The sequence below is a fragment of the Strongylocentrotus purpuratus genome, unplaced genomic scaffold (genome assembly GCF_000002235.5).
Source record: "Strongylocentrotus purpuratus isolate Spur 01 unplaced genomic scaffold, Spur_5.0 spur5_scaffold_5, whole genome shotgun sequence".
Classification (NCBI taxonomy): domain Eukaryota; kingdom Metazoa; phylum Echinodermata; class Echinoidea; order Camarodonta; family Strongylocentrotidae; genus Strongylocentrotus; species Strongylocentrotus purpuratus.
Genome location: NW_022145611.1, coordinates 12,419,382 through 12,440,107, shown reverse-complemented (window position 1 = coordinate 12,440,107; position 20,726 = coordinate 12,419,382). Strand labels below are relative to the sequence as shown.

Genomic DNA, 20,726 nt, shown 5'->3' with positions numbered 1-20,726 from the left:
AATGATCATATATAGCTGCAAAGTTTCTAGTTTGTTGAAAGAGAAATATATTATATTCCTTTCTTTTTTCAGTTCTTTGTCTACATGTGAGTTTCATAACAAAAAAATTAAAATTAGAATTCTCCATTGCTGTCCTCCCTTTTTTTTAAATGGGGAACTCTGAATTATGCTTCGTGACCATTATTCTCTCATTTATTCCTTTCGCACTGTCTTTATTTCCACAAGAGTTGCCAAAGTTGCTGATTATGTTATTCCTTACACTTTTTTGTATAGGCTCAATATCAGGTTAAATCATGATTTTAAACAGCAAATATCATTTAAGTTGTCAAAAAATACACATTCATCAGAATACTTTATAATCAAACTCATTATTATTTATTTTTACAATAGAAAAAATAATCACTTGAATTTACAAGCTTTAACTTTTTTTCTTTCTTCTTTATCATTATTATAATAAAGCTTCTTCGCATTGAAGCAATAGCTAAGAATAGAAATACAATTTCATTCAAGCTAAAGTCAGACTACTACAGCAGCCTAAACAAAAATTCCATCATTAAGGGAGGGATCATGAACCAATTGTATAGAATATTTCACCAGTTTCCTATTTACAAAGAGGAGTGGATGATGTCATTGCAATGGTGCCAAAAAACTAAAACAAAAACAAAAATCAAACACACAAAACAAAAATATAAAGTATCGGTAAATCTTAATATCATGGTACAACACATCCATCATAGAGGGCAAACAATATACACTTTGAAAATAGAAGACCCATTAAGTACACACTATATCATTGTTATTCCTTTTTTCCCTGCTTTATAGAGACAATCCTGGATCTACCATTGCAGTATGTACATTTTAAAAGAATTTAAAGAAAACAAATGCCTGATAGAATAAAGCTTTAAGTAAATGCAATCAAAATATTATCAGATCTGCTTACAGTCCTGCTATAAATAGATCCATTTGAAATTTCACCTTATAAGTGCATGTATATTTACATTTTTGTTAAAGTTCTCATTTCAGTTTATCTCAATTATTAAAAAGTTATTGACAGTGTGCATAATTATATACAGCATTAAAATGTACACACTATTCTAAAACTGTGAAAGTTAAAAAAAAAAAAATCTGGACAGATTTAATTCCATTTGCATATTGCAGCCAAACCAATAATGCAAACAAAAATATTACAAGATTTCATAAACACAAGACTAAGACTATGACACATTTCACACACAATTTTTTAAAATTTTCAATGCAATTCAAATTCAAATTCAAACTGATTTCATCAATGATTCTGGTCCAACTCTTTTGAGAAATAAATAATTTCCAAATTTGACAGGTGGATTTTCTACAGAGAAAAGGAGATATTCAAATTTTAAACTATAATGCTGTAATACTTTCTCTCATTTACAGTAGAATAACTACTGATTCCTTACGATAAACTCTCCAATAACCAACCTATCAACAAAAAATCTGTAGTGGTGTACAAAGCCATGGTCTACTACTAGAGTTCACAATACTCATAGATTGTACACACTAATCTTTCATACTAAAACACATGATTTTCATTTTTATTGTCATATTTACTTCAAAAAAATCTAACTCACCCTCGTCACTGGGTGCCATGTACAGTACCTGATTAATTCTTAGTTCTTAGCAAGCACATATGATTTATTGATATATAGTTGATTCATAAGGGCAAATACTACATCATTTGTTCATCAAATCAAACATATATATTTCAGTGTCAATGCTACAAATAATGTTGGATTTATTAATATTCTATTTCTATCTTTTCATCTCTTTTTTCCTTCTAAATATCTTTAATTTTATCAAGATTTTTTCCACTATAACATTTCAGTACTTGTGTCTTTTTATTACCCCATAGTATCATTTCATAATTAAGTCTGAAGTCACAAAGGAAGCAATTTGGACAACTACATCAGCTTTCAGAGCATTTTGGTAAAATATAGAGAAAAGTATTTCATGAAGTCTCAAAATTACTTTAATTGATTCACATAGAGGATTGCATAAAAAAATAAAAATAATAATGATGATAATAATTTTCTGGTTTACATCCAGCCAGCATTAACATGATTAACAATAATAATAATAATAATAATAAAAACGTTACTTATAAAGCGCTTACCACCGAAGTCTCTAAGCGCTATACACACAAAATAGACTGATATACAATTACATCTTATACAAAACTAAAAATGCAAATAAACCTACAAATAACAATACATATGGAATACACATCAAAGTGAACAGAGATAATTAATCATCGAACGCAATTTTGAATAAATGTGTCTTGAGACTAGTTTTGAATAGGTTAACGGTTTGACAGTTTTTTACATTTAAAGGTAATTTGTTCCAAAGTTCAGCAGAAGCTTTGCGAAAGGAGCGATGCAATAAGTACCCTGTAACAATTAAGTAATCTTTAATTCATAAAGTACTATTCAATGAATACTAATGTACTCTTTACAACTGAATTAAATTTGTTTCTCCAATCGTTCTACGTTAGGAATATTGTTATTTTACATTAAATGATACATTGTCCTACTAATAGTTCTTTTTAGTTATTACTTGCAGCAGTTAAATTAGTTAGTAACAGTAGTTGGTCTCATTTTCAGATTTATAGGTCTCTTGTTATCAGACCTTTAGCTTTTTGCTTTACCAATAAATATATTTTGATGCATTGTTATATTCGAGCTTGGAAGTTCTGGAAGGATTCCAAATTAGCACTTTCAATGATGAGATGGGCTTGATTTGAATTGAGAAAAGGTTTAATAACAGCCACATGTTTTGCCACCTGCATGATCCCACAATATACATGTACAGCAAGGGGATGTGCTTGGCTGCTGCTTGGCTATAGACCAGTATTCACAAAAGCTAGCCTAAATTAATGTTCTTGCAAGTCATCCGGTGTGGGTCGATACAGGAGTAGATCCAGCTCCTTTTTTGTGTGTGCAGATGTCTTATAACATATAGCTATAGCTGTTATTCAGAATATAGGTGTTAAATACATTAGGGTTTACCAAGTAAATCCCATCTTTTCAAAAATCCAGGGAATTCAAATTTGTTTTTAATGGAGAAAGCAGGGAGATGGGGGGGGGGGGTGGTGTAAAATCTCAATACACGTAAAGTAGTTAACAGAAATGGTAAGTAACAATACAAAACCAAGGGGAAGACTCCCCTCTAAAAGCATCAAAGTGGAAATATAAAATCAAACATGGATATCACCGATGGAAAATGATTTTAAAAAATCCCTGCCACCATGTTTATGGGAAAAAAAATCCCCACAATCTCACAAGACAATATTTTAAGTCACATTGTATATATTACACATTCCTTCAGACAATATTCTGGCTGATCTTTAGACTAGTTGACAAGCTAGACCATCATGTCAAGAAGAGGTTAATAGGGTGTGTTCTACCAATTTGGGATGATCATTAAGGGGATTACACAGAAAGGGGCCTTAGGGGTTCAGATTCCTTTTTTTTTTTTGCTTGTTAGAGATTTCTGGAACTGGACCTCCCCTATAAGAAGAAAAAAAAATGGAGCCCCCACCACGGTCCCTCAGGGTGAGATGGTTCATAGGCACCAGATGAACAAGCCTGAACTCTGGTCCCTCTTCTAACTTCATTCCAAAGACTACAAAAGACACCTTCAAACACTTTTCCAACAACGCTACCAACAGATCAAGTCAAAGACATCCGATCATCATCCTCTATCCCTGGTTGTAAACAGAATATACTTGGCAGTCTCCAAGCTGCTAGGTCAGGGTTGTTGCCAGAGCATCACATGATGGGTGCTAATACCACACATGGAGACTCTAGAATGAGAACTACAAGGATAAATTGCAAGTGCTGAAGAAAGAGATGCCAACGTTTTGATCCTCCATAAACCATTCCCATTAGATTGCTGCCAGGGCAGTTTACTCAGTGTGAACCTAGTGCAAACAAATCTCCAATGAGAACTACCTCTGCCCAAGAGATACTGGCCATGTCTGTAAACTGACACCCTTGATGATTCAGGAATCACTATCACTAGCAATTTCAGCAGAGATTCCTTCATACCTTTCTACAATAGCTACACAGTCGTCTCTTCCAATTGCTTTAAGTGCAATCCGCAAATCATTCAATGACCTGACAATTTGCTTTTCCTCACCTACGGAAAGGATAGCGAATGCTGGTAGGTGTACATGAATGAGGGCTGCCTCATCGTATTCTTGATCCAATTTCCAATACCTGGACAGGTCCATCCAATTCTTGACACCTATTTTCTCATCCAACTTCACAGACAACTGTTTTTTTAATTGGAAGGGAATTACACTTTTGCATTCAACAAGTCCATCATGTGAACTATGTCGTTCCATTCTTCCAGGGAAATTCACAGTCAAATTGTTTATGTAAAATTGGTGGATGGCTGAACTGCTTCCCCCTGGAGCTGGTGTAGCATTGGACTGGTCATGGTTGAGGTTGGCAATGGCAGTGGTTGTTCCTTCATGATTAGATGGCCCTCCATAATCAGGCACATCCCTTCTCTGCTTCATGGGAACCCTGTCCTTTGACCACATTTGACTTGACACTTCCATTTCGCTAGCCCTACGGATCATGCTCTGATGAGTCTCACCTAGACTCACTGCACCTAGAGAAGTTTGGAGCATCTGTGTGGCTCCCGGCTGAGCAAGAGAAAAACTGTGGTGTCCTTCAGTAGTTGGAAAGTTTTGCTGACGATATCCCATTCCAGGAGAACTGCTAGCTCCTGTGAACGACAAGAATCTGGTGGCAATATCTGGAGGCGGTGGGACTTCTGGTAGCTGCAATGGCAGTGAGCTGAATCCGATAGACTTTGTTTCTTCTTGTGGCACCGACAGCTTTTCTTCAAATCTTGCTTGATCTGCTACACACCCTGGTCCATCAGGAGAGTCAATCTGTAAGAACAATAAATTAATGCATCAGTGACTTACACAAGATTGGTATTTATTGTGCCATGTATATAAAGATAATGGCAAAAGTTAATACAGGCAAGGCCTACTAACTATCTTAGATCATAGGTGCTTTAGGATGTGTTTTTTTAATTCCCAAGTAATAGAATATTGTATATGCCTTCCAGCCGATACAACATCTATGAAGATGGCTCATCCACATTTCTTTAAAAGGCTTTTATATTTCATTGCTCTGTTTGAGATCAATATATTCATTTAAAGTAAGTTAATTTATTGGCATAAAACAGTTTTGCTCAGTGATATATTTACCAAATACAGACAGGTCATGCTCATACAAGCAATACATCTTTAATGACAGACGTCTTTGTACTATTAAAGAGTGAGCAAAAAAGCAATTTAAAGCCGTTAACAGAAAGAGTGCATTTCCTCTTCATGCCTCCTAGATGCAAAGAGGAAGCAAACCAAAATAAAATATTCCACAAATACAACAGGCCTCTCTCTGTCTCTCCCTCACTCTAGTCGGTAACTCAACTATGGTTAGAAACTAATTGTCAAGCAACTGTTTCCAGGAAATTTTACAATTGTACTTATGATACTGGGCGATTATTTGAACCAAGCTTTCTCTTCATTTATTTTACCCCAGAAATTATAAGAAAATGTCTCGTTACTACATGTACCATTGGCTCTTATAGGTATCACTACAGTGTAAAGTCAATTGGTCATGTCAAGATATCTCTCATTTTTATAAAAATAAATGGATAAAAGACTAATACATCCTTTACACCACTAATCCAACTACAAATTGACTAAAAAGACAACAAATTCTTGGCCATTAAGGGTAGTGTAATTATTTGTTTAATTGTTTGTCGGTCTCATTGATATGATCAAGGTTTTAATAATAATAATAATAATAATAACAATATTTATAAAGCGCAAACATATCCATCTCTAGAGATGCTCAAGTCGCATACAAATAATTTAAATTAATATTCAACATACTTAAAATTAAAGAAATATTAAATGTTTTAAGTTGTGTGGGACACATTTCACAGAGTCGTCCTACTGACAAAACTGTCATATTTCACTCACCTTAACATCATGAGCGAATGATAGGACCACTTTGCTATCATTATCCTCTTGCTGGATGTCTATGTTGCACTTGAAATCCAGCTTCTTTCCTTCGTTGGCGAAGAGAAGCTCACAGGAGTTAAGCTCACAAGCCCACATCTCTCGAAATGGCACCTGAATAAAATGAAAATAACAGTGCAACAGGATTAGCTGATTTCAAGGTGAATAGTACACCTTGTTATATCTATTATGATAATAATAATAATAATAATAATCTTTTAGTCCACTCCAAATTTTATTAAACCGAAAATGGAAATTCTTTTTGCCCAATTGATCGTGAGCCCGGCAGCCACTGAGCAGCGCCAGATTGACGTTGCTCTGTCCCCTTATTGTTGAACGCCAAACAAGGTAGCTGCAACTCCTGTCTTTTAACGTCTTTTGGTATTGGTATTGGTATTGGTATTGTCATCACTTTGAAATTTTTTCATCAAACTATAGATTAGGGGTGATGCCTCTCATATAAAGCAGCCTGCTTAAAAGGAAAGTGCAAAATAAAGACCAAGTACTTGCAACCGTAGCTGTAAATTTCCACACTATCAAATACTTCTAAACCAAACCAAACCAAACAAACGCAAAGCTGACTGGGCAAGTTGGTGAAATACAGATTGTTGTCATACAAATACATGGATTCTTTTTAACATAAGTTTGAGTCTATATTTTTTATTTCTTCGCAATCCTGTTCAGGAAATGAAATCATCTATTTAACTTGTATATATATATGTGATATTGATATGTCAACTTTATGGAGGCTCTATTTAATGACAAAATATCACTATGTTACCCAACGATTAAAAAAAAAAAAAAATCATTTTCAGCTCTTCTTGTTATGGATTGATAATAACCAAACCCAATCAAAGTATTCAATAACTCTAGGCTTCTGACTTTACTCAACAGTAAATTCAGCTGGCATTATGCATGCAGACACGCTATCAATATGTACTTACTGCAATAAGTGGACGAGTGCGAAGGACCCAGCCTACTGTATTCCAGGTCATCTCCATATAAAGGTCTCCTTTGTTCTTCAGCAGCACATAGGAGTGATAACTCGTCAGACGTTCACCTCCAAGTTCTTCCTCTTCCTTTTTCACTCTCTAGAAAATATCATACAATTTAAATGACGGCAAAGTATTAAAACATAATGGCTTTCTTTCACTTTAATGAATCTTACTTTTTAAAGGAAAAGATGTGATTCCCAGGAGCTGGTATTCTTCATTTCAACATTATAACTTAATCACTTTTTTTTCTATGTATATCACAGACATATAAAGTTTGATTTACATTCTCTAAATCATTCTAAAATTTTGTGAAAATTTTGTAAGAATTTTTAAGGTTACATGAGGGAGATGTAGCCTAACTCTTAGAATAAAGAATGATGTAAAGAAAAGAGTTTTACAACTTTGGAGAAAAAAACAAAATGGGACTTTATTTCCTTTACATCCTCGTATTCATTTTATTTGAACCTTGTCTCCTTTTAACCTCTTTGACAACCTCAAAATTCATAATAATGTTCCTTTTATTGCTTCTGAACTATCAATAAATCATAATCTTTCTTCTGTTGTAATTTTCTTGTATTTCTAAATATAGCATCTCCTATTTTCCCCCTAAACAACCTCTGAATTCTAAAAAATGTATGGACTCTTTTTACATGCTTAAAGACCGTCAATACTACTGGGCCAGAAGGGATTAGACCACACAGCGAGGTCACTGACAGGTGGCTATTTCATTAACTCAGCTCTCAACTAACATATGAAAAAGAGGATCATGGGGGACCAACAGGCACCGATTGGGGAAGTTTTCTACATATAGAGGGAGCAAGTAGCTACAAGTAGGACAGTGGGGCTTTAACCATTGGTCCCTCTCTACAAGTATTTCATTTTTACCTCCCTCACAGCCTCCAGATCATCAAACATGTGGAGCCTAATCTCCTGGTCCTGTTTGGAAGAGATACGTGAAGCGTATGGAACGATACGGATCTTCTTAGCCTCCACGTCAGGGCGGTCATCCTCAAATGCCCAGACCAGGTAACAGAAGTCATAAACTTTGACATCGATCCTCTGCTGCTGGAATGAGACACTATTGCCCAGGAACCTGCACTGTGACCATTCTGGTTTTCCATCTGTAATTATAAGAGTAACACATGATGCACACAAAACTATGTGAAATATTGTGGAACACACGCAGAGGACACACCTCATTTTGTTATTCTTTATTGTTGTATTTCAAGTTATGGCATAACAATTGTTTCCTATCCTGACCCATCTCTTTTTATTTTCAGCACACATGGACTTTCTATATATATATTTCAGTGATACGGTACTACATGAGCAACACACACTGATATCCTCATCATTAACTCTGTCTTGTCTTTAAAAGATAAAAACCAAAAAAACTCTGTCTTGTCTGTCATCCTCCAGGCTGATGAAATGCATAATTTATCATACCTGATGTTCACTCCAAACTGAATTGAACTTACTACATCAGACCCTGCAATCTATACAGATCACCGCACTACAAACTCTACTAATTCCTCTTGTTCATATCCTTTTAAGATTTTCTATCTATAATCTTAAATCAACGCTATTAAAATCAATCACAGAAACTACAACTGTTCGTGGCTGGTTATGTTTGATCTGGTGACATCCTGTTGCTACAGCACTTAATAAGGAAAGGAAATAGAATAATTACTAGCCATGAAATACGGCTGTATTAATTTGAGGCAGGCTCATTAAGCCAACTAATCAGCCTGTATCTCTATCTTGAATTTTCAAATGTGATCTTGCAGGATATAATAATCCAGAACGTGCCTAGCCGTTACTTGTCGGAAAATTGGAGTGACTGTACACTGTGATATAGATAGCAAATGGTTTTATACCTCAACAGACTATTACCATCATGAGTTGTAACTCACCATTCGCATGATGACTGCTGTACAGAACAGGCCTGATCTGCTTCCCCTTGGAAGGGTTCCATTCTAGACAGTGAGGTAGACTCAAGGTTACAGGCTTGTAGAACTTCAAACCTGAAGGTTGGCAGCTTAAGATGGATGTCATCTGACAATCAGTCCCAAAAGAGGGCCAGAGACGTTTGTTCCAGACCAGACCGAGCTCAATCTTGGTCCTCTCTGCCACAGCCCCTCTTGGTATGGTCAGAACATTGCCATAGATCTCTAGCTGACCCCCTTCTGGGCCTATCATAGCGCTGGTGATTGGTCCACCGATAGGCCCATGGTTTCCATCAGCTCCCTTAAAACTATCAGGAAATAGACAACCAGGATCTTCAAAAGGACTAATCAGACTACTCGGACGGCCTTGACTGTAGTCATCTGGGTACTGGTGGAAATCCAGTTGGAGAGAAGTGTCATAGGTTGACTGGAGACTGGCCCACCTTGGGCTGGGAGGAAGTGCCCTGTTTATGCCAGAATACGATTCTTCTGCCCACCTCTTGGGTTTTGAACCTTGGGCTCCATCGATCTGAAACAAAAACAAGGAATTTAAGTCTAAAGTGAGCACCAAAAAAAAATGCATTTTTACACTTTACTTGCTATATTTCAAGCCATTTCCGTCTAATTACCGATATATAGTATTTAGACTCTTCTAGTAAAGTTAGAGCTACAAGAACTTGGAAAACCCCAAATACCTGTCCTGTACTAAACTACAGTGTATGTGTGTGCATGTATCCTGTGGATTCAATAATAATTGAATAGAAACACTAAAAATATTTGTAAAGTGCTTAATTAAAGACGATATTCAGTATTAAGCCCAATATAAATCAAATGTATAATTATGATTATTATTACTCTATAAAGAAAGGATTATTAAGGTAGCTAAACAAAATGAAGTGGCACAGAACGCAAATGCATAATATGAGGTCTGTTGTCACTGACATGCAAAGATGATATGTTTTGGTAATATTAAATCCAATCAAAGTAGTAGAGAAGAGATAGTCAGTAGTTCTGTGTCCTAATAAACAAACACTGATGAAAAATGAAATTAAAAAGACAACAAATTCATATTCACCTCATTGAAACAAAAACAAAACAAAAACAAAACAAGAACATGAAAGAGAAAGAAAATACAATTAATATTTATCAACACCGAAAATTAGTGACATGCATGACTGTACTCATGAGTGATGATGCAACACCAATGAACAAGTTAACAAAACAAAAATATATCATTAGATAATCACCTCATCAAAACCGCCACGTTGATCTTGACTGTGGAACATTCTTTCAAGTCGTTTTATTATCACCATCAAGCCATCAAAAGGCAGCAGCAGCAGCAGAGCGCTAAACCAAGTCTGAGGGCTTGAAGTTGAAGCCAGGCCTAGGCTTGCGCTATGAGCTGTGGTTCCAATTTCCCCCATGCACGGGATCGGGAGATCGAGAGGCAAGGCGGCAGGCGATAGGTGTATGCATCAAGGATTCCGAATTCCACACTCAGCTCAGCAGGCGCTCTTACTTCTTAATAGTCTTAGCACATCGAAGTCCCAGTCCCGCCATATTCGAAAAAAAGCCGAACCAAATTCATTCCTGGCAAGTATAGTAATCAAAAGTGGAAGCATTCGACCAGATTTCAACCGTTGTATGCATTTACCTTATCAAAATGTATATCCAAATATACCACAACACAAGTTTTCCACACAACTTAACAGCATGAGAATCGGAGGATTCTCTTATGTACTACACTGCACTGCGCATAATTTTACGCATATACCTCTGAACATATGTTCAGAGATCTACGTCATATGGGATTCCCCTTTTTCATTTCGCGGTGTGTGACGTCACACCCCCCCCCCCCCCCCTACGATATTTTGGATCCAACGCTATTAGCAGTAAATCCTGGATTCGCGCCTGGAAGTAGTAGTAGTAGTAGTAGTAGTAGTAGTAGTAGTAGTAGTAGTAGTAGTAGTAGCTAGTAGTAGTAGTAGTAGTAGTAGTAGTAGTAGTAGTAGTAGTAGCTAGTAGTAGTAGTAGTAGTAGTAGTAGTAGTAGTAGTAGTAGTAGTAGCAGTAGTAGTAGTATAGTAGTAGTAGTAGTAGTAGTAGTATAGTAGTAGTAGTAGTAGTAGTAGTAGTAGTAGTAGTAGTAGTAGTAGTTAAAAAAACGTGATTCAAGTCCTGAAAATATAACCTCTTTTTGCAATTACGTAACAAATTCCTATAAGATTTCCCCGCATCATCATAATCACTTGAATCAACAGGAACATCAGAGTTTCTCAACAATTTTACCATCTATTTTTAACATTCAGATATTCAGATATCCATCTGAGCTTCCCTATATTCAGTATCAAGGCATGGTCGTTGGTGACCATGCTTACTCTGACTGTTACTTGATTCACTTCTATCTTTTCTATCAGTAGTAGAAGTGTTAGTATAATAGTAGTAGTAGTAGTAGTAGTAGAAAATTTGAAAATCGCGCCGGCCGTAAAGTCGCTCAGTGGGGGGGGGGGGGGGGGGGGGGGGGGGGGGTAGTGAGCACATTTTTTTTTTGGTCCTCGGAAATTTAAAAAATTGCACCCCCCCCCCTTGAGCGCCAAAAAAGGTAAAAATCACGTGTTTTTACATGATTTTTTTCTCAAGGGGGAGGGGGCCCGGGCCCCCCGGCCCCCCACCCCTGGATCCGCCACTGATACGAAGTATAGTCGTCTTCGTTGTCTTAGAGTCGTCGTTGTCGTAGTAGTAGTAGTCAGGGGCATCGCCAAAGGGGGGGGGGTGTGGGGGGTGCGACACCCCCCCCCCCACCTCTCAGGATATTGTCGGTAAAATTGCGCTGCCGTCGGGAAAAAGAGAAAAGGGGGAGGGAAAAAAAGAGAGGGGAAAAAAGAGAGGGACAAAAAGAGAGGGGAATGGAAAGAAAAGAAAAAAAGAAAAGGAAAAGAAAAGAAAGAAAGGAAAAGAAAGGAAAGAAAGGAAAGAAAAGAGAAGAAAGAAAAAGAGGGGGAGAGGAAAGAAAGGAAAAGAAAGAAAAGAAAGAAAAGGAAAAAATGAAGAAAAAAGAGTGAAAGGGAAACAAAAGAAATGGGGAATGAAAGAGAGGAGAGAGAGGGGAGGTAAGAGTCTGAGAGCGGAGGAGTGGGAGTAAAAGAGAAAAGGGGGTTGTTGGGTGGAGTCGTCTCGTCGAGGGAGCAAGAAAGACACGGGTAAATATGTTGCTGTGTCGGGTCAGCTGTGTCGATATTCTTGCTCGATCCTCATCAATGCATGAGTTTGAAGTCGGTGAGATGTATTATTGTCCGTCGGCCGACAAGTTTTTTTCCCTACGAACTGCGACTTCTTATCCGCTGTGACGACTTCGAGAGTGACTACAACTACAATACTTGTATTTTCTCGAAGTTTCACTTTCCTATAATATCAGCTAAAGAAATCAGAGGTTTAAAATTTTCGGGAAAAACTAAATTCAAACAAGGTTTTAGAGTCAACAACGGTACGACGAATCATTTTCCTTTCTTTATATTGTGATGAAACGCCAAAAATTCCGCGCTTTGCGCGGAAGGGGAAACTTCATTTAGACGAATCGAGAACGGTACAACGAATCGTCTTCTTTCTCTAATAATTTAAGGAAACGTCAAAGCTTCCGCGCTTCGCGTGAAAGTGGGAAACTGAATTCAGACAAAATTAATAGGGCTCATTTAGAGGCGAAAACGGTACAACGAATCGTGTTCTTTCTCTAATAATTTGAGGAAACGTCAAAGCTTTCGCGCTTCGCGCGAGAGGGGGAAACTGAATTCAGATGAAAAGGGCTTAATAAGATTCGAAAACGGTACGAGGAATCGTCTTCTTTCTCTAATAATTTAATAAAACCAAAACTTCCGCGCTTCGCGCGGGAGGGGGAAGCTTCATTCAGATAAGGATTAAGAGTCGAGAACAGTACACCGAATCGTCTGCTTTTTCTCATAATGTAAGGAAAAGTCAAAGCTTCCGCGCTTCGCGCGAGAGGGGGAAACTGAATTCAGACAAAATTAATAGGGCTTATTTAAAGTCGAAAACGGTACAACGAATCGTGTTCTTTCTCTAATGATATGAGGAAACGTCAAAGCTTTCGCGCTTCGCGCGAGAGGGGGAAACTGAATTCAGATGAATAGGGCTTATTAAGAGTCGAAAACGGTACGACGAATCGTCTTCTTTCTCTAATAATTTAATGAAACGTCAAAACTTCCGCGCTTCGCGCGGGAGGGGGAAGCTTCATTCAGATTAGGATTAAGAGTCGAGAACAGTACACCGAATCGTCTGCTTTTTCTCATAATTTAATGAAACGTCAAAGCGAATACTGAATTCAGAAAAGGATAAACAGTCGAGAATGGTACAGCAAATCGTCTTTTTTTTTTTTTATAATAATTTAATGAAACGTCAAAGCTTTCACGCTTCGCGCGGGAGGGGGGGGGGAACTTCATTCAGCCTAGGATTACCAGTCGAAAACAGTACAATTAATCGTCTTCTTTTCCTAATAATTTAAGGAAACGTCTAAGCTTCCCCGCTTCGCGCGGAAGGCTCATCACCCACACCCCCTTATGAGCGCGCTTTTAAGTGATTCTCTTGCTCACTACCGCCCCTCCCTAAAATAAGATCCTAGCTCCGCGCCTGCATTAAAATATATAACTATGATGCTGACTAAATTTAAGAAATAATTCGTATATATTAATGTCGTCGAGGAAAATGACCATTTTGCGCATATGCAAGTACTATAGATAGTCCATAGGAAAAACAATTTAGCCTTCGGCCCCAGGTTTATAGGGTTGACTTTGTAGATATTGGAAATTTAATTTTGTCGGTAATTGATGGCTACTTTTGTCGGTAATCGTTGGCCTCTACACCCCCCCCCACTGAAAAAGGTCTAGCGACGCCCCTGGTAGTAGTAGTAGTAGTAGTAGTAGTAGTACAGTACGTAGTAGCAGCAGCAGCAGCCGAATTAGTCTTTAACTTAATAGATACGTATGGCCATCAGAATCTGTTCACTATTAAACTTGCAATCTATCCGTCTTGAGCCATTATCAGGCTCCTAAAATATAAAAATTGTAATAATAAGTATTGGGTGAAGCAGTAACATCCTTTGCGAAACATGACTGACAGGAAAACACTCTAATTGACCTATATGATTTTTTTTGTTTGTTGTTGAGTGTTTTCCTGTCTGTCAAATAATATGCGCATGAAAGTGAAAGGACGCTCTCCTTCCGAGGCTATTATATTATTGAGAGTATAGCTATAAATGTGATATGCATTTCATGTTCTAACTTTTCTGGGTACTTAATACTCGATCCTCACGAGGAAGCCAATACATCGATTTTCATTTTTAAGTCCATGATAAGGTCTTTCAAATATCCTCTAAAATTACATAAACACCAAATGATATTTTCTGAAACTCAGTTGTGTGGGAAATTCTGTTTTCATCATTTAATTGTATTTTTCACTATAATAGAGTATCAAAATATAAAAATGAAATAAATGGGGACGGTTGATTATAAGAATGAGAATATTGTTAAAAATTAAAAATTTAGCTATAGTAATATTGAGTAGTATAGTCAACATCGTCATTTTAATCCCCATAGAGGAAAGGAGATATGGAAAGGTAAATGACGTGAAAAGAATAATAAGCTCCCCTTTTCTACACCTTAATCTCTCGCATTTAATCAATGAATTAAAACCAGCCATCTCTCCAAGCGAGGGGAAATCAATACGAAACCTGTGAGCCGCCAAAGCACGTTTGAAGCATGTAGAGAGAGGGAGAGAGAGAGAGAGAGAGAGAGAGAGAGAGAGAGGGGGGTGGTGTGAGTTGGGAGGAGGTTGGGAGGGGAAAGAGAGAGAGAGAGGGGGGGGGGTAACGAATGCAATTCACAAGTTGTGCCCTACAGCAAGTAAATTAAATATGACCATTATGTTGATCGCATTATCAAATAATAATGATAACAATAATATTAATACATGTATATGAAATTTGTAAGGGGCCGAATCCACTTTAAAATCGTTTTACTTTGACAAGTGACCCTTCACCTCCTGATAATTGCTCTTTTCCTCTTTGGTGATTGCCCCTTTTTACCTCTAATAACTGCCCTACTTCTTTCTAATAAATGCTTTATTTCCTTTTCATAGTGTTCCTTCCCCTTCTCGTAATTACTCCTTTTTCATCTCTAAAAAGTGACCCGTGCCTCTTTTTCTTTTTAATAAGAGCCGCTTCCCTCTTCTCATAAAGCCCCCTTTCAGCCCTTTTCATATCTGATCAGTGCCCCCTTTCAGGTGCGATAAGTGCCCCTATTCACCTCTGATAAATTTCCCTTTTAACAAGGATAAGTGCCCCTTTTCCTTTCTAATAAGGGACATATCCCCTTTTCATAAATGCCCCTTTTTCACATCTTTTCACATGTCATAAGTGCCTTTTTTCATCCCTGGTGAGTGCTTCTTTTCAGATGTATGCAGTGCCCCATTTTCACCTCTGATAATTATCCTTTGTATTTTGACATGATTGTGCTCTTTTTCTTTTCTAATAAGTGTCTTATCCTTTTCGGCAAGGTCCCCCTTTTCCTCTCATCATTAACGTGCCCCTAATTTAAAGGGAATAAGAGCAATTTCCCCCAAAGCTCGTGTTTCCATCTCTTCCTCTTCCATCTCCTCCTCAAGTATATTTCTCTTCATCTCTCGTCTTTCTATCTATTTTCATCAATCATCTAGACATTTACAATTTAACTCTGCAGAAATCGAATCTAGTGTAGGCCTATGCCAAACAAGAAATGGGTTGGCCAAACTAATAATCAACGAGACTGTGTATTCATATGGATTCACCCCATCTACGTTCATATGTTTCATTAAATCAACATAATCATGATGCTCATTAATCATTGTTATTTTTTCTCCATCGATCTTCATCAGTAAAGTTTAATCAAAATCAATCATCCCTGTTTATGTAACCCTCAATATTTTCATTTTTTTTCTCGTTTTGTTTACATATCATTCGTCAAGCCAGGCTCTGCATTTAGTGTTTGGCAAATAAAACAAATGTCATCGGTATAGCCCCGTGTTCATGAATTCTGTGCACACGTATGCTAATAGATAGTAATATTATTCTGTGCACCGAGAAAACTGAAAAAGATTACAAAAATAATATGAGAAAAAGCAAATAAGAATATTAGAGATCAAGCCATTTTTTTATAATGCTAGTTTTTATGAGCTACAGCAAGTCGTATTAAGTGATTGGATCTGATGTTACAGCGTTTTACGGAGAGTTTGAGAAGACTTGATCTGAAGATGAAGTTAGCTTTGTTTCTCCTTCTCACAGGGGTGATCTTCTTTTCGCTTTTGCTCAATCGTTACAGTACAGCAACTGAGGGTAATAACTAAAATCCTCCAAGATATGGATATAAGGGTAGGGCAGAGTGGTGATGACGGTGATGGTGTGGCGATGTTGTATAATCACGGGTGGAAGTAGTGGCGATGGTAGTGCGGGTGAGGACTGTGTCGGTTGTAATTAACAGTGAATAAGAAGAGGTTGTGATGATGGTGGTGATGGTGGTGGTAATGATGGTGGTGATGATGGTGATGATGATGGTGATGATGATGGTGGTGATGACTAATGATGGTGGTGATGATGGTGGTGATGATGGTGGTGTTGATGGTGGTGATGATGGTGGTGATGATGGTGGTGATGATGGTAGTGATGATGGTGGTGATGACTGATGATGGTGGTGATGATGGTAGTGATGATGGTGGTGATGACTGATGATGATGGTGATGATGGTGGTGATGATGGTGGTGTTGATGGTGGTGATGATAGTGGTGATGATGGTAGTAATGATGGTGGTGATGACTGATGATGGTGGTGATGGTGATGGTGGTGATGATCGTGGTGATGACTGATGATGGTAGTGATGATGGTGATGATGATGGTGGTGATGATGGTAGTGATGACGATGGTGGTGATGGTGGTGATGATGATGGTGGTGATGATGGTGGTGGTCGTGATGATGATGATGGTGGTGATGATGATGATGTTGATGATGGTGGTGATGGTGGTGATGATGATGATGATGATGGTGATGATGGTGGTGATGATGGTGGTGATGATGATGGTGGTGATGACGGTGATGGTGATGGTGACGATGGTCATGATGATGATGATGATGGTGATGATGATGGTGGTGGTGATGGTGATGATGATGATGGTGGTGATGATGGTGGTGATGATGGTGATGATGATGGTGGTGATGATGATGGTAGTGATGATGGTGGTGGTGATGATGGTAGTGTTGATGGTGGTGATGATAGTGGTGATGATGGTAGTGATGATGGTGGTGATGACTGATGATGGTGGTGATGGTGATGGTGGTGATGATGGTGGTGATGACTGATGATGGTAGTGATGATGGTGATGATGATGGTGGTGATGATGGTAGTGATGACGGTGGTGGTGATGGTGGTGATGATGATGGTGGTGATGATGGTGATGATGATGGTGGTGATGATGGTAGTGATGACGGTGGTGATGATGATGATGGTGATGATGGTGGTGGTGGTGATGATGATGATGGTGGTGATGACGGTGATGGTGATGGTGACGATGGTGATGATGATGATGATGATAATGGTGATGATGATGGTGATGGTGGTGATGATGATGATGATGATGGTGATGATGGTGGTGATGATGGTGGTGATGATGATGGTGGTGATGACGGTGATGGTGATGATGATGATGGTGATGATGATGATGATGATGGTGATGATGATGGTGGTGGTGGTGGTGGTGGTGATGATGATGATGGTAGTGATGATGGTGGTGATGATGGTGGTGTTGATGGTGGTGATGATGGTGATGATGATGGTGGTGATGATGGTAGTGATGACGGTGGTGATGATGGTGATGGTGATGATGGTGGTGGTGGTGGTGGTGGTGATGATGGTAGTGATGATGGTGGTGTTGATGGTGGTGATGATGGTGATGATGGTGATGATGATGGTGGTGATGATGGTAGTGATGACGATGGTGACGATGGTGATGATGATGATGATGATGGTGATGATGATGGTGGTGGTGGGGGTGGTGGTGATGATGATGATGGTAGTGATGATGGTGTTGATGGTGGTGATGATGATGGTGGTGATGATGGTGATGATGATGGTGGTGATGATGGTAGTGATGACGGTGGTGATGATGATGATGGTGATGATGGTGGTGGTGGTGATGATGATGATGGTGGTAATGACGGTGATGGTGATGGTGACGATGGTGATGATGATGATGATGATGGTGATGGTGATGGTGACGATGGTGATGATGATGATGATGATGGTGATGGTGATGATGGTGGTGATGATGGTGGTGATGATGATGGTGGTGATGACAGTGATGGTGATGGTGACGATGGTGATGATGGTGATGATGATGGTGATGATGATGGTGGTGGTGGTGGTGGTGGTGATGATGATGATGGTAGTGATGATGGTGGTGATGATGGTCATGATGATGGTGGTGATGATTATGGTAGTGATGATGGTGGTGGTGATGATGGTAGTGATGATGGTGTCGATGGTGTTCTTGGTAAAGAGATGGAAAGGTGAATATAATACTTGGATCCTCTGTAGACATAATGTAGACTGATGTGGTTGTTGTTGTTATTGTAATGTTGTTGTGGTTGTTATTGTTGATGATGATGATGATGATGATGATGATGATGATGATGATGATGGTGATGATGATAGTGATGGTCGTGGTAGTCGGTAAAAGTGGCTGTGGATGTTGATGATAGTAGTGGAATTGTTGGTTATGGTGATTATAACTACGTTAACTTTATGCAATGCTATACCTCAATATTCTTTATTTTAGAGCATTTACAAAAATCATTTATTCGATTAGCAAGTACTAGTAATATATTTACAGAATCTACATTATATTTAACCACTCATTATTTGTTTTTATTTTCGATTTTTATGGAATTGAAATTAGGACAAAAGTTTTTAATAGATTATTTTCAATAAATTACAAAGTCATGAAGTTAATAATTCACTTTCAAACATTGCTTCGATTTTGTAACCACTTTACTTTGAATAGGTCGCGGCGAAAGGGCTGAGGTACTGGATTGCCCTGGTAACTTGGAATATTTAAACAACGGGAAAGGATGCGGTTCTCCATCATGTTTTATCCCCGGCGAGATGTCGTGTAACAGAGCTGCTAGTGCAGGATGTTTCTGCCCAAAAGGTGAAATTTCGTCAACAAAAAAGTGTTTCGCTTTGTTCTTTTGTCTTGGTTTTATTTTGTTTTGTATGTTTGTGCGTGTTTGTTTATTAGTGCAAGAGATGGGGAGGTTAAGTCCAAGTTAATATTAAGACAATTTTTCATACGTTCACTTCAGAGTTATGGGCAAAAATATCACTTAGACATTGTACATTATACATGTGTTTTTCCGATATGGGGTCTTAATTGGGTGACGCTGGCGTTATAATTTGTGTTAGTTTCTTTATGGGGAGAAGTTTCTTTGTAACAGTTAGTCATACTATAGGCGGGGAAAGGGAGGGTGCTTAGTTTGTAACCTTTGTTTTGTAAGTGTTAGGGTTGTTTGTCTACATTGTGATACTGACGCACAGGGGCGGCGGAGCGTCTCTCAAAGTTGGGGGGGGGGGGTCAACAAAAAAGGGCACATTCTGGGAAAATGGGGGCACTTATCTGAAGTAAAAGGGGGCTCTTTTCCTAAGTGTAAAAAGGGTTACTGTGCCCCTCCCCCACCACCGGATACGCCGCCTCTGCTGACGCATGTAAAATTCATCACCCTCAATATGGTGAATTAAATAATAAATCTTCTTCCTTCATAAATGCAGGAATGGTACTGTGCGGATTGAAGAACCGCGCCATCTGCGTCGAAGCATCAGCATGCGGATCGTCTGCTTGTCCAGTGTGTGAGAACGGATTGAAGTGGTCTGAAGAACAAGGCGGTTGCATCCCTGAATAAATTATGCACCTTTGCCATGGTAATTAGGTTTTAAATTATAGAGAACAACTTTAGGCCCTAAATGAACATGGAAAAAGACGGAGTGAAGAGACAATTAACCAATAACTTAGAAGTAGGCCTGATTTAATAATGGTCCTGGTAATTGGTCCAAAAGCTGAAACTGAAATAGTGAGACATTAATAGTTTAATATTTTGATTACAATCCTGATTATCAGCCAAAATATAAAAATAATCTGTAATAAATACTTAATACCTATTGTTCAGGGGGATGAATGAATAGATCACCCCCCCCCCCCCATGAACAATAGGTATATACAGATCGACACTCATGTCGATCACCCTGATTGCATTATCCGACCAAATAGATAGACCCGCTCCATTAGCATAATAGGTATATAGGTTAATTAAATTTGTTTTTGGTTTCCATTGATTCATTCATCAGTAGTGGCATGGGTATTGAATAAAGTGTATTATCATATTCTTCATTGAAAATGTCACAACTTTTACTAATCAAATGTGTAAAGGTCGGATTACAAAATCAAAGCGAAAATAAGGTAATGCAGATAATTACACAAATATATTGGCACCTTCCATTAGATTATTGTCGATAATCCACTTAAACAAAAAGGATTTGACTACTGCTAAAGAATTTAAATTCCCCTGTTATTAATCAATAGAAAATATGACGATAAGTTTTTAAAGCATATAACTAGGAA

At 38.2% G+C, this 20,726-nt stretch overlaps 1 protein-coding gene and 1 long non-coding RNA gene across 2 annotated transcripts in view; one reads left to right on the top strand and one right to left on the bottom strand.

The window, feature by feature from the left end:
• Positions 1-3,458: 3,458 nt before the first annotated feature.
• Positions 3,459-10,737, bottom strand: LOC100892330. Its single transcript, XM_003726183.3, has 6 exons — positions 10,271-10,737; positions 8,991-9,552; positions 7,963-8,198; positions 7,027-7,173; positions 6,044-6,196; positions 3,459-4,939 (listed from the first exon to the last, which is right to left on the bottom strand). The coding sequence occupies exons 1-6, from the start codon at positions 10,445-10,447 to the stop codon at positions 4,037-4,039; spliced, it is 2,178 nt and encodes a 725-aa protein (XP_003726231.2). The 5' UTR covers positions 10,448-10,737; the 3' UTR covers positions 3,459-4,036.
• Positions 10,738-16,178: 5,441 nt separating this feature from the next.
• LOC105442914 overlaps positions 16,179-20,726 on the top strand; it is a 6,578-nt gene continuing 2,030 nt past the window's right edge. Inside the window, exons 1-3 of the long non-coding RNA XR_004066499.1 lie at positions 16,179-16,397; positions 19,116-19,262; positions 19,880-20,726. The exon at positions 19,880-20,726 is cut by the window's right edge and continues 2,030 nt beyond it. This is a non-coding gene — a long non-coding RNA (uncharacterized LOC105442914). The remainder of the gene's footprint in view (positions 16,398-19,115; positions 19,263-19,879) is intronic.

Bases quoted from the DNA above. Each gene is read 5' to 3' on its own strand.
- LOC100892330 (XM_003726183.3), bottom strand. From the start codon at position 10,447: ATGGGGGAAATTGGAACCACAGCTCATAGCGCAAGCCTAGGCCTGGCT. The intron at 8,199-8,990 runs GTGAGTTACAAC...TTATAATTACAG, and splicing joins CAGCAGTCATCATGCGAATG to ATGGAAAACCAGAATGGTCA. The intron at 6,197-7,026 runs GTAAGTACATAT...CATTTTATTCAG, and splicing joins GCACTCGTCCACTTATTGCA to GTGCCATTTCGAGAGATGTG.